The sequence below is a fragment of the Psittacula echo genome (genome assembly GCF_963264785.1).
Source record: "Psittacula echo genome assembly, chromosome: 6".
In the NCBI taxonomy this organism is placed as follows: Eukaryota; Metazoa; Chordata; class Aves; order Psittaciformes; family Psittacidae; genus Psittacula; species Psittacula echo.
The window spans coordinates 41,925,493-41,939,839 of NC_137743.1; the positions used below are offsets into that span (position 1 = coordinate 41,925,493).

The window sequence follows — 14,347 nt, forward strand, 5'->3', positions numbered from 1 at the left end:
AATGAAAGTTGTTGGTGTATTCATGTGTCACAATTTAAAGTGGCTGTTCTGCAAATCTATTTTGGATTTATGCTGCCAATTAAAAAACAGTTCCTATTCAAGATGCTATACATCAGACTGGCCTATAATGTCTGTAGGAGACCTTCATGTAGGAGATAGGATAGGTGTCCGATCTCTCAGTAGAAAGGGATATGGGAAATTACACCGCAAAAGCCTACACCCACCAAAACTCTGTTCAACCTTCACCAAGGCAGCGTAAAATGGGGTAGCCCTGCATGAGAAAGGCATATTGGTTTTTAGAATGATTGCACACACTGAGAACTATGTAGTTCTATGGCACAGACTAAGGGAAATTTATTTAAATTTTTCACATTATAGCCCAGACAATACGCCTGAAGCTTCTCTACTTTTGATATGAGAGGTGCTCACATTTTAAAAGCTGTAGATTCCATATCTCTTCGTGGAAGCTTCAGTGGAGGAATTTTTGGTAAAATCTCTTTTGCATAAAGTGTTTTATGAAGACCAGCTTCTCGAAGAGCTAGCTCAACACGAAGTCTAGGGTCAGAAATGATCTGTTAATATAAACCACACAATGATAAATAGAAACAAAACAATACTTTCCTCATTAACAGTGTCTCTCACAGGTTATCTGTAAATGTATATATTTAAAAAGTTTTAAAAGACAGAAAATTACTGTCATAAAATAAAGCCTTCAAAAGCAGAGAAACTCTACAGGAAACAAGTCTTATCTCACTGCACATATCTTGATATTATCCTTTTTAATATTAGTGATCACAAACTATTTTAACAGCCCTGGTTGTCATTCCTTAGCAAAACTGACAGGGTAGCTGAGAAACCAAGTGATGTTTAGTTCAGCCTGCTCAGCAAAGATTTGCTGACTCCTCTAATGCTCCCCACCAATACAGCCCTGCTTTCAGCACAACACTTCTAGTCTCTTCCTATTTGTTTCTATGGCATCCAGGTGCTTCAAACATGTTTCCGATTTTTCTCACAGCATTGTCTGTGACTACATAGCAGTACCACTTCCATTTTACATCAAACAACAATTAATGCCTAAGAAAATTACTTCTAAAATTTGTTGACAGGTCATTTGGCAAAACTTGTAAGCCTCTCTCAAATCCTTCTTCCATGGGCTATAGTGAGAGAGCACTGAAAGTAAAAGAGAACGTGTGACATTGCCTTCAACTCTAGCATCTACCGCCACAAAGCCCAGAGCTGCTGGGAAGCCCAGCACTGGGAAACACTATTCACAACCACTGCAGCTCTGGGATGGAGCGCACCAGTGTGATTGGCAGGAGACACATACTGCAATTCAAGCAGTACCAAATCCCATTTTGAGTGGAAATAGGAAGAATATTCTGAGAATTCAGATATCAATCCCAAATACACGTTTTTAGAACATTTTTAAGCTAAGGCTTTTCAGAACCTCATACATAGTTCAGATTTGGATAAATTTTACTAGCCAAAAAAACCCTGTATCTCTTGTGCCACATCTCTCTTTTATCAAACTGAGATGATTTAAAATGCCTTTAAAATGGGAAGTGCTGGACAAGCTTAGTTATAGACATCATTAAATTTCAGCTTATTCAATGCTAAAAGAAAGCTTTTATGCCACAGAATTATATCATAGCACTTCTTTTGCTGTAAATATAATTTTCAAATTCCAGACTGGGAATAATTTCAAATGTGTAGACTGAGCAGACGGGGAACAGTGAAGGAATAAAAAAATCCTCCCCTATGTTACTAATTCCACTTGAAACTATGCTACCACTGTCCTCAGCAGTATGAGTGACCTGAAAATGCGAATACAGTTACTCCAGTTTCCTGCTTCTTTTCCACCTCACCAGTTCCTTCTCCTTTAGCCCTTGCATATCACATCCCAACTGATCCTCAGTCTAGCAACAGTGTAAGATAGTCAAGATACTAATTTACACCTTATGGAAAGACTTGTGCTGTGCATAATCTTCCAAGAAAAAAAGAATGCCTCATAATTAAGTTACCTTTAACACAGCTGTTTTGCATACATTCAGGAAAACTTCTATGCTGAGTCAATTCACTTCAGATACTTTGTACAACACTAACTGGACCAGGGGAAAAGGAGGCATTCTTTAAATAAATGCATAAAAACGTAAAAGGGGTGAGTTTTGAAAGGAAAAAATAGCAAATAGCTCAGTCAAAATGCCCAGCAAACACAGCAGCTGCACAGTGGTCCATTGAGCCCAGCATCCTTTGTCTAGTGGTGGCAGTGGGGGATGCTGTTCAGGAAGAGCCCAGGACTCCTATGATGGACCTGAACACACCCTTATGCTCACTCTCATTATGGTCCTCCAGCATCTACACCGGAGCAGAGAGATTACCCCACCAATTTGTCCTAATGTTTTTATTTTTACACAAATTATATTCTATATTCTGCTGCTAATATTGCTATTTAGGAGATAAATTACTAATATTAGTATCACATACCACTATTAAGATATATATGTGCGTACAATAAACTATATCGTGTGATTAGAGACAATTACCTGCTGTTCATTGTATGTATGCAACTGAAACAGTGGCTTCTGAATATCAAACTCTTCTTTGGTTCCGATGCCTATCCGAGCTTTAGACGCCACTGTATCAGCCACTGCTCTAGCTGAATCTAATTTTGCAACAACAGCAACCTAAAACACATTACATGAAAACAACAATTACTCTATCTGTGTAGACCTAAGGTGACAAAAGGTTATTATCAATAACTCATCCTTTGGGAATATGATCATTTACCTGGTTGAAAAATTTCAAAAGTTGTCTTAAACCACTCTGTATCCTAATATAAAAGTTATAAACTTAAAACTAGAATCCAGAGTAAAACCACATTGACAGAGTATAATAATCAGGCAAACTTTTTTTCCTGTTTCCCAATGGAGACAATTTAATTGTCTGGACTTAATATGGCACTGTGCATGCCCAGAACTGCTGTGAAGTGGAGAACTTCCTGCTGTGTGGGCAGGCTTAACACTGAATAACCTGCATATTGTGAATGCCAGTTGTCAGTCCTTGAAAACATAAACTTGAAAGCTGAACTGCATTTCCACAAAGAGATAGTTTACATTGCCACTTTGTCATACCCCAGGTAGGAAATAAGCTTATGCTAAGCTTTAGGCTACCAGAAAACAGCACTTCCCAGATACGTGCACTACTGACACCGTAACCGTGGCATGCAGTCCTGGCTGTGGAGGAGGCATCTGCTCAGCAAGAATGCAGGCAGAGAAGTAATAGCATCCTCAGCTTTCTAGCAGAACTTGACATGAGCTCTGACTTTCAAAACCAGTAAGCAAAAAGAACCAGCAGACTCAGAATTTAGCAATGCCCACAATTCTTGTAAGTCTGAATTTTCTTTTTCTTCGGATGGAAACAAAGGTGTTCAGATCAAGTAGTTCACAGTTTTTACTGAGTCACAGGCAACAACATAGAGTGATATGCCACAAATAATATAATTCTTTGGATTTTTTTCTTAAATGCTCTGTTTTAACTGTTTAATTTCCTGTGGCTAGATCAGTATCAAAGATTCTCTCTGACATTACATTGTGTAAGAGAGAATCTTTTTTCATTTATTATTTTCTTTGGGTTAAAATATTTAGATACAGGCTAATACTACTTGGAAGATACAGAAAGATGCATAAGCAAAATAATTGAAGTCAGGACACCATCTGAATGGCTAAAACAAGAAACAAATATTTAAAATTATGTATGGTAATTTTTTGCCATCTCTTTAAGAAAATGTCACACCTTTGTGTTCACAGGCTGTCAAAATATACAGATGGGATGACTTTAGTAAATATCTTGTTTTTCCCCACATACAACTAAGGGGCATATTTTATGAAGCAGTAATTCATTAGTGTGAAACAGAGAATTAAATACTGGTTAGAAAATGTAATGAAGTGGGAACTCTACCATGCTGGTCAAAGGCCATCCTAGAAGCATTTTCTACTTTGGCAAGAGAACTGGGTCAGTCAGAAGAGAGCAACAGATCATGACTCTCAACCAGCTTTTTGTGATGTCTGATGCAAAAGAATGCAATTCAACCAGTGACTTACAAAAGATGTAATAGAGTTATTAAAAATGCATTGCCAACCTAAAATAGTGCTGGAAATACAGCAAAATATTTAACTGAATCAGATCATTAAAAATAAAGTATTATTGACTGGAGATGAGCCTGAGTTCAACAGTTTAAATAATATACTGAAATAACAGACTAATGATCCATTAGGTTTATTTATTCCTGTTACACTCAGTTATCCCACAGAAGATGGCTTGCAGTATTTGACCTCTGCTATATTTTTCTTTCTTCTGGACCTCGTACACCCAAATGCTGAAGTGAAAGGATTTACAAAGCCATAGCCACAAAGAAGAATTTCACTGGCATGCACACTGTACTGGGATGGTTAATCCTGAAGCCAAAGGACATGCTGAAGGTGAGGTCAAGGCTGCATCATATACTGTATATTTAACCATGGGTAGTCATAGAATCATAGAATAGTAGGGTTGGAAAGGACCTTAAGATCATCTAGTTCCAACCCCCCTGCTATGGGCAGGGACACCTCACACTAAACCATGTCACCCAAGGCTCTGTCCAACCTGGCCTTGAACACCATCAGCAATGGAGCATTCACAACTTCCTTGGGCAACCCATTCCAGTGCCTCACCACCCTCTCAGTAAAGAATTTCTTCCTTAGATCCAATCTAAACTTCCCCTGTTTAAGTTTGAACCCATTACCCATTCTCCTATCACTACAGTCCCTAATGAAGAGTCCGTCCTCAGCATCCTTATAGGCCCCCTTCAGATACTGGAAGGCTGCTATGAGGTCTCCACGCAGCCTTCTCTTCTCCAGGCTGAACAGCCCCAACTTTCTCAACCTGTCTTCATATAGGAGGTGCTCCAGTCCCCTGATCATCCTCGTGGCCCTCCTCTGGGCTTGTTCCAACAGTTCCATGTCCTTTTTATGTTGAGGACACCATAACTGCACACAATACTCCAATTGAGGTCTCACGAGAGCAGAGGGGCAGGATCACCTCCTTCGACCTGCTTATCACTCTCCTTTTGATGCAGTCTTGGAGAGAAAGCTGCTGCATTAGTGCTGTTTAAACTATCTGAAATGAAAAGGATTTGGAGAGCATCTCTTCTCCCTCCCTTATTTTCCTTTGGGTGCACATTTGGGCTGCAGTTCCTAGAGTGTAAAGAATGTGAAATCTTGATTTTTCCTTTTCAACTTTGGCAGGAAAAACAAGGAGAATAAATATGGAAATATAAATGAAGGTAAAATTAGTACTTAAGAAGTCAGCAGTAAAAAAACCCAAAACACTACATTTACTATGACAAACATTAGCAAGCATTTTCTGAGATGTCGTTTTTAAAATAACACACCGAAGTTTCACAGAGAGTTAAATCTCTCTCTGAAGAAAAGTCATCCAAGGTCTGTAGGTTTTCATAATTTAAAAAGAATTTAAATTACTCAGAAATCTTGCCGAACACTCAAGACAGACTTAAGATTATTTTAAAAAACCCCAACAAACCAACAACAAAGTAACAGCAACAACAAAAAAGTAATCATATCCAACCCAGAAAAACAGTATCTATCTATTTGCAGATATTAACAGCTTCTACAGTGCAATTTAACATCATAATGTTCCTGTTGTCACAGTTACAAAGCACACGGGGTTTATAACATGACAGAATTACTGTTTAAGTCAGACCATTTTAACTTCTTCATTTATTTGCTTTTGATAGATTGTTCCTTTTATCTTTCACATAATATGACAGTATGTGCTTGTATTATTACTGTATATGAAAATACTATATCAAGGAAATAAAAGCACCTGTTGTCGTAGCAGTGCAAGGCATTTCTTTTTTTCCTCTTCTTCATGTGCTGCTTGAAGGGCTAGTTCCTTTTTCTCCAGCAACCGTTTTTCTAGTAATGCTTGTCTAAACTTTACCCTGAAAACCAGCATACACACAAATGGAAAAAGCACTGGTCAAGGTTAATTTTAAATTTCTGTTATGCTATTTCAGTTTGAAAACTAGTCTGATGTTTTCTCTATCCACATAACACCACCGCTGTGGTTCATCAAAACACCTGAAAAATGCAAAAAATGCTTTTTCATTTGAATGTGGTTTATTTGTTTGTTCGGACTTTTTGGGGAAAGGGAGCTAAGGGAGATGTGGGGTTTTTTAAATTTGTTTCGGGGGGTTTTTTAGGGTTTTTTACTTTATTTTATTTTTTTCCCAAACAACTTGGCTAACCTTTCAGATTTCATTTCCAGAACACAGATTTTCTCTAGCATGCTTTATATAGCCCTGTCACTTCCCCCCCCAAATTTTCTTTGCCAAGAAGAAATGTTCTCTGACATCTGTGTATAGCAGAACTCTTTCTTATAACCCTTTCCACTAAAAGAAACACATCACTCCAATCTTGTTACTGGAAGAAGCATGAAAACTTGAGAATTACATCCTTCTTCAAAAGGAAAAAAAATGGAGGTTAGCACAAATACCCTGAAACTTTATATACAGCATTATTTTTGCCACTCAACTTTTCGCAATAGCCCAAATAATATGACACAACTGTATTTCCTAAATAACCCTCAGTTCACTGCCAAACTTTCTCAGTGAAGCTGCAGGGTATCCTTTGGTATGTCACTTTTAGTCCTTACATAGGAATTGCCACTACCACGCTTCGCAGTCAGAGAATTATCCTTGTTTTACCCTTGAAATTTTAAGTTGCCTTTAGAGAAATGGAGAAGAGTTGCTTCAACTACAATAAAATGTATTTTTATTTTCTTACTCGAAATTTCAGTAAGCTCAAAGGAGTATATAAATTGTGCTATAAACTGCAAAAATCAGAACTAAATGTACAGTTATGTCAGTAGCTAGAAAAGACCACAGCATCAATAATCCAATAACAATTACCAGGACAAACAAGTTTGTCACGAGAGTGGTACAAAGCTGCCTGAGGATGCCCCAGAGGCTTTCAGTTTCTTACTGTGGCCACTGCAGTTTATGCAGATGAATGCTTACAGCAGTAACCTTCAGAAGTCATTTTGTTCCAGGGAGAAAGCCTAATCTTCTTTTTCTATGCAGAAAATTTAGTAACAAGCAGATATTCATATTTTACTGAAAAATGACAAAAATTTTATTATATTGAAAACCTTTCAGTCTGCTTGAGCCAATTACTATGATACATGTCTAAAATACTCCAGTGTGATCAGACAGGAAATTCAGTACCCTGGAAACTTCTGTAAATTACCAATAAGGAACACTGAGGGGCACTCATCCAGGTCTAATGTCACATACTTTGTCTATCCTGCAGAAGTTTTCTCCTACATAGGAATGTAAAGCATTGCTAAAAGAGAACATTTTGGAATTTCCATACCCTATTTGCATAGAGGTAAGTGATTGCAATTGATTGTCAAAGTCACTGACAGGAGACCAGAGTAGAGCAAGGATGCAGCATCTTGATGCAGGAGTTGCTGCTCCTAAGAAGGTGCTTCATGTTTTCATTACTATTTTATCCTAAGGAGATCATCATCTTGCTCATGCTGGGGAGACCAAGGCCAGTATTAACAAAGATTAAGTTTCATGCCAGAGGGCAATGGCAGGGCTATGAAATCTGCACTCAGGGAAGGCAGAGAAACTTGCAAACACATATTAAGCTGTACATCATGTTCCTAATTTGGAACATCCTTCCAATACTTTTTATACTTACCTTTAAATATTTACTTGAGATTTGATTTCAGTGTCCACATCCAATTAAAGTTGTTAATTTGCTTTCACGGCACTAAACTTCGTAATATTTTAGCTACTATTTCTTCAAAGTAAACTTAATTTTATAGAAAAGGTTAAAAGGTCTTAATACTAAATTTTTACCTTAAGCACCACAGTAAATAAAAATTTTAATAAATTACCAGCTGAAAAATGAGCTTAGTTGATTAGTTTCAGCAAAGATACCTTTTTGAAGTATTATGGGTACACACTTATGTAATTTTTGATAAGCATAATTTCATTAGAACCCTGCTTTCAGACACGATCTCATAAATATTCAATAGGAAATAATAAACTGCTATTTTTATCATGACATTTTTAGAAAACTTGCAAAAAATGGATTATAACATAGATAGGTTTTTCTGTATATCACAACTTATTCTTTTACCCTTTGTCAGTTGAATAAATCTCATGTAAACAGTAGAAAGCATTATCCTAGTGACTAAGATCTGCTTGAGTTTCCACCTGTGATTATATATTGAAATATATTATATATATAATATATAATAATATAATAGATAATTATCAATATATAATATTATATAATAATATATAATATTATTATATAATTAAATATTATATTATTATAATATTCAATATATAATTAAATATTGAATATATTTATAATCGATATATAAAGTTGCCAAGGCAGAGGGCAGCCAGCATAGAAAGTCTTCCATATACTGCAGAAGTAGCCACTGGTTCCCATGACAAAAATGATGGGTCAGATCCTTTGTTAGTTTATACTGCAGCTAAAGTGTGGTGTCTACATTGGAGTGCGCAGCCTAACCTTGGCCCCAGCTCTAAGGACATAAGACATAACAGTACGAGCTTGAGGCATTGGCTCCACTACCAACCTCCTCATATTCCCAGCTTTATGAATAGCTTTAACACCCAATTATTTGTACACAGTTTTCCTGGATTCTTTCTGTTCTGTGTCCCTTCAATGTGGAGCACTGACTGGAAAGGAGGGGTTTGGGGGAGTTGGTGACAGCTCTTCTTCAAGAAGGGGAAAATCTTTAAGTAGGTAGGGCAAGCAGGGAAAGAGGAAAGGCCACCTGCATGCGTTCCCACCACAGAATTGCTTCCAAGAGCACAAGGGAAGGAGAAATGCAGTACACAAGTGTCTTCATCCCTGGCATGTGGTAAACAGAGCTGCATGGAAAACAGCTGCCATTGCTCTCTTTCTAACGGTTAATATGAGAGAATTCTTGTGAAGAGTAATTGTTTCCTTCCGACTCGCCCACCCCTGCCCTTTGAATTCAGGGCCAGGGCTGGCAGCAGTGCAGATGCTGCGTTAAAATGTTTGCAAATGTTTCCCACTCACTTCCTCAATGGAGAATAGGACTGTGCCACTCTGTTTCCCATAGGTAGTGAGTGAAAATATTTGCACAATCTCATGCCAATTAAATTCTTGACCTGCAACAGTAATGCAAAATCTATTGCTGGAGGTCTGTGTGATGTTCTGCTAGAAAATTTTATGTATATACAACCCATCCCATACCTAAGGGACCCAATAAAGGATCTAACTGAAATTCACTGCATGGATTAAAAAAGGGAGAAGTGGACTTGTATCATCAGACAAACATCTGCCCTTTTGGATGCTAATTCTTGAAGCATAGTAACACTTAAACACAGTTTGTAGTTCTTGATACTAAATTAAAAGAGAGCTTATTATTTGTGTCCTTCAAGACATAGGCATGTAGACGACCTAACTTAAGACATTTAGAATAGCTGAACACGTGATCCTATGGACATACGAAGGACCGACTGCAGTAGATGTACATCCATGCTTACACCTGTATTTTCAATGGACCACATGCAAGTGTTTCTTGCCAACACTAATTTCTTACCCCTGAAGTAGTCCCACCAGCTACCCCAGCTTAATGGGGTTAAGTCCTGCTGAATACCAGCAAGGAGAACACACACCATTTATCTCGTACCTGCTGTTTCTGGTGCATTTCTCACTCTGGAGCTGTCAACTACCAAACCTTTAATTTTTATTTTAAAAAGTATCAGAACTCTCTGCTTTCCTTTTCAAATGTGGCCAGCCTGGACCTTTTATGATACACACCAGTAATAAGAGCTCTTTTCCAGACAGTTTTAGTCTCAGGTTCTTAGCCTGAAGGAGTTCAAATTGGCATTTTCTGCATTAACAGCAAGCATCACAACCAGTGAAAACATACAGTAGTCCAGGTAAAGGCACCTCCACTCCTGTGTTAATAGCTGGACCACTATGAGCAAACAATACAGAATGAATGGGGGTAGAAGAAAGAAAAAAAAAGGAGCATGATTTTTGCCTGCTTGGTGGGGCATTTGACAAGGATCTGGGCAGACCCAGGTTCTTACTCCAGCCCCCCCTGGGTTTTTTTGAACACTTTTACAAATTTTGTATGACCTAACTGTTGGATAAAGAAATAATACAGAAGATGTGCTTGGAGCAGAAATCACAGAACAATCCTTTTCCCCTCTCACGTTGCTGAATGCAAATAGCATTGCTTGTTAGGATTTTGTGTTCAACTTGCTACTTTCACCACCTTTTACTTGATCAACATCTGTGGGAACTTACATAAACTCAAACCCTCTGGGGTGTAGGTAAGTGCTGGGTAGCCAGCTGCTCTGAAAACAACAGTTCTAAGACACACACAACATAAAACTGCAGCTACCTAGGAACTTCCACACCAGAAAATTAAATATCTAGTCAGTTAAATGTCTCCACTGTCAGGCAATCACTGAGCAGAGGAGTTGGAGAAAGCAAATTTGGACTTGGTCACTTGAAATTCTACATCCACTTTCAAGTGCCTTTAATCCTTTTTTTTTTTAATCTGTTGATAGCTCTGGCTATTCACCATCTTGCAATTACAAAGCAAGACCTGAATAAACAGAGCACCACAGTGACTCTGTGATAATAATTTTCCTTTTTATAAACCTGATTACTTAATTTAAAATTAATTTTAAAAACAATTCAGGATAACGGCAAACCATTTCCGAATACCTTATTATATCTATTCTAAACGCTATGCACTATCCAGGCTGTATCTTGTATTTGGAATCGTCAATCTGCTCACAATCCAAAAATCTTTTCTTTTTCGTGTTGGATCAGAACTGTGGTGCTGGCCCATGCCATTTTTCATCATCAGTTCTGCAGAGACTCAAAACGAATTTATCTGCTCCAGTAGGTGAAACATGTAAGAATGCTATTAATTTCTAGAGGACTGCAGTTCTGCACTGTAAAATCATGATGCCAGTGTGTCTACCTTAGTTCAGTACAATATATATTTTAAAATGCCTTATACTGTACTTGTAGCACTACAGCCCCTAATAACAGTAATGTCTCTGCCCTTTGATTTATATTTCTGAAGGCTTTGAAGATGAAAAGCATTAAGTAATTTGAAAGAATTATTAATCTTCACAAACAGCAAGCAGTTTTTTAAAACCTGTTTTATTTTGTACAGTATGCCAATTCTGGAAAACATAATACTAAGCATTTACTGACTTTTGACTTGTAATAGCCTAAAGGTGTGATTATTTCCTTCCTGCATTCCTCAATGAGCTGTGCCATTTCCTTGTATTTTATTCTGCAAGGTTTATTAGCATAAGAAAAGAACATTCCCCAATTGTATGGCATAGTGCGGTACACAGGTTTAAAGAAAAGTCTTTTTTTTTTCCTGATCAATTCTACTGAAAACTCAGTAATTCAAGTACGTATGTTTCTTTTGCTATGAGCTAAAATCATTGGAGGTATGATGAAGGAAAGGTATAGATATATTTGTAGCATGAGGATAGACATTTAAATTCAGCTGTCAGCAAGGTATCATAACAAAATAAGATTGAAGTGGCATTTCCCACAGAATGCTTAAGACTAAGTTTAATATTGTAGTGCAAATGGTACTTTATTTTAATTACATATCTGGTCCATGCAATTTGGTGGCTCCCTCTATGAAGAAAAAGGAAGCCTACGACTGGAGAGCAATTATAGCCAGACTACAGACAGGGGGTTTTATGCTCCTCTGTGACAGAGGAATTCCTCTGCAAAATCAAGTATTTCTTCAGCAGGTCATTAAAGGCCATATTCAATAACGAAGACTTTACAAGGATTCAAATTTTTAAAGGCTGAAGTCCTAAATTACATCAAACAAATGAAGAGCATCTACAACTAGATAAGCAGTTTAAGACCCTCTAAAAGAATAATAAGTAACTTTGAGGCTGTTAAGTGCTTAATGTTCTCCTCTCGCTTGCCTCTAAAACAAAACAAGCGTAATTATAACTAAGTCTGCAAAGTGGGAATGTAGGTCTGATAACCCAGCTACAACTAAAAAAATCACAAAGGGAGCTGATTTTAATGTTGTGTACCCTATCATGATTACACCAGTTTAGTGCTTACAGAGGTCTAAAACTTTGATGAATATGAATTAATTCAAACTAACAAATAAATTGCATCCAAGATTCAATGATGCACACTTGGTGTATAGACCAGAGTAACTGCCAAACAGGAAGGAAAAAAATTACTTATCTCAATTTATTCTAATTTAGGAAGTTGGGAGATCAAAGCAAATTAGATGATAAGAAGTTCCTATTGATACTATAGGTGTTCACATTTAGTTTCTTTTACCTTTCTCTGTCTTTAACTGCTTGTTCAGACATTAATTTTCTTAATTCCTCTAGATGTTGTAGATTTTTCTCTTCCTGTTTTTGCCACTTGAGCTGCTTCTCAGCCCAGTACTTTTTCACCTAGAGTTTGAACAAATGCAGTAAACAAATTAACAATAATTCACAAGCCAAGGAAGTGACAGCAAATAAAGTAAGAAAAGCATTAAATTAAAGAAAATCCAAGTTTGCTCTTTTTAGAATAAAATTTTTATTTTAGAACAGTATGGGCTAACAAAAGATTTACTAGGAGAACACAGAGTATGGAGCCCACACACAGAAACAGTAAAACCAGACTGTGGATACTAATTTGAATATAATTTTCAACTGCAAACTCAAGGCTACCACTTTCATTTGCTCCTTGCTTTCCTACTGTGCCACCAAAACCTTCAACTGTGCTGCTCAAGTGAGTGAATGTTCTTTCAGTTAAAGTGCCCTAGAGTAGCTCAAAGGGCTGGATTCACACCAGCCCAGCTCACTCTGGCTGATGTGGAGAGCCCGCTGAGGAACAGGAAGAAGGTGATGGATGCAGGAAGTTCACACATGCTTCAGGAAGGACAAGGCAACTTCCCAAAGACAGCCCCTGCAGAGGTGTTACTAAACTGACAAACCACATCAGTATCAGGGAACAGCTGGAGACAGGAAAGTAGCCTGAAGGAAGGGAAATTATTGTAACAGTTTCCTCTAATTTAAGGCCACTGCTGGAGACAAGAGACAGGGCAGGTCAGGCTCCTGGCTGGTTCCATTGTAGCTTTTCTCCCTGCCACCTGTGGGACCTCAGCTACTTACTGCAAAGCCCAGCACTAGCGGCTAGGCTTGACTTCATCTCATGAAAGCCACACATTGTTTAGAAGATTAACAGCAATACAGAATATATACAATTACCATCAATACAGAATAGAAAAACAAACAAACCAACCAACCAAAGAAAACAAGATAAGGAGAAGACACATCAAATCACAGCTGAGATTTTTTTTTAATAAGCACTAATGGGCAAGTTATGTATTAGGAAAGAAAGCCCTTTAGTTTACCTAATTTCAGCAATTAATTTTCAGGAACAGCTTAGACATCTGTAGACAGCACAGCATCCTTATTATGTTAATAATATAAAACCTACATAAAGTGGCTGGATATGATCGTAATTCCTCAACTCTGTCTATGAAAGATATGAATTATGCATATTGGCAACATGAAGCTCCAGCCATTTCTTGTATCTTTATGCCTTATGGAAAACCCCAACACACCTCAGTATAAGACCTGATCCTGCAGTTTCTTGCCCTAATTCAAACTCTGCTGACCTATCCTGCCTGTTTCAGTTGTAACAATAACAATACATTCTAGTACCTGTTGGAGATGACCTGGAATATGAGTTGTACCACATATTCTCTTTTCTGTTATACTAAGTACTCTGCTATCCCAACAATAAGAGTTAGGATGACACAGATCTACAAGGGTTAGCACTCTTGCAATTTCTCTTTGTACTTCACATTCTCATTTCCACTCTGTTGTTTTGGGTTTAGTTTGTTTTGGAGCTTTTTTTATCCATTCATGCAGATACCAGAAGAGGAAGACAAGTTGGGACACAGAGGTAATAACATACCCTGGTGTAATTCCGAATTAGAATCCAAAAGAATAGCCAGAGAACAGTATGGGGTTTCATACCACCTCAGGGCTGACTGAGAAACCCCTTAATTCCTTAACAGACCTCTTGACAAATAGAGAAAAGCTATATGATTCACTAAAAGCTCTTGCTTCCAGCAATACAAAGATAGAGTTTACATTGAAAATCAAGATTAAGTTTTTGAAAAGGTTGTTTATCATGAAAGAAGCATATGACAATGCTGCCACTTGTAATTCACTGACAAAACAGCATTATGTTTC

The 14,347-nt window shown here is 37.6% G+C and overlaps 1 protein-coding gene across 1 annotated transcript in view; it reads right to left on the reverse strand.

Moving 5' to 3' along the window:
* Window positions 1-425: 425 nt before the first annotated feature.
* CCDC148 (coiled-coil domain containing 148) overlaps window positions 426-14,347 on the reverse strand; it is a gene marked incomplete at both ends in the record, with an annotated part of 77,021 nt that continues 63,099 nt past the window's right edge. The window contains 4 exons of the mRNA XM_080621997.1: window positions 426-572; window positions 2,544-2,684; window positions 5,881-5,998; window positions 12,432-12,550. Coding sequence (XP_080478123.1) covers window positions 426-572; window positions 2,544-2,684; window positions 5,881-5,998; window positions 12,432-12,550 — 525 coding nt within the window. The remainder of the gene's footprint in view (window positions 573-2,543; window positions 2,685-5,880; window positions 5,999-12,431; window positions 12,551-14,347) is intronic.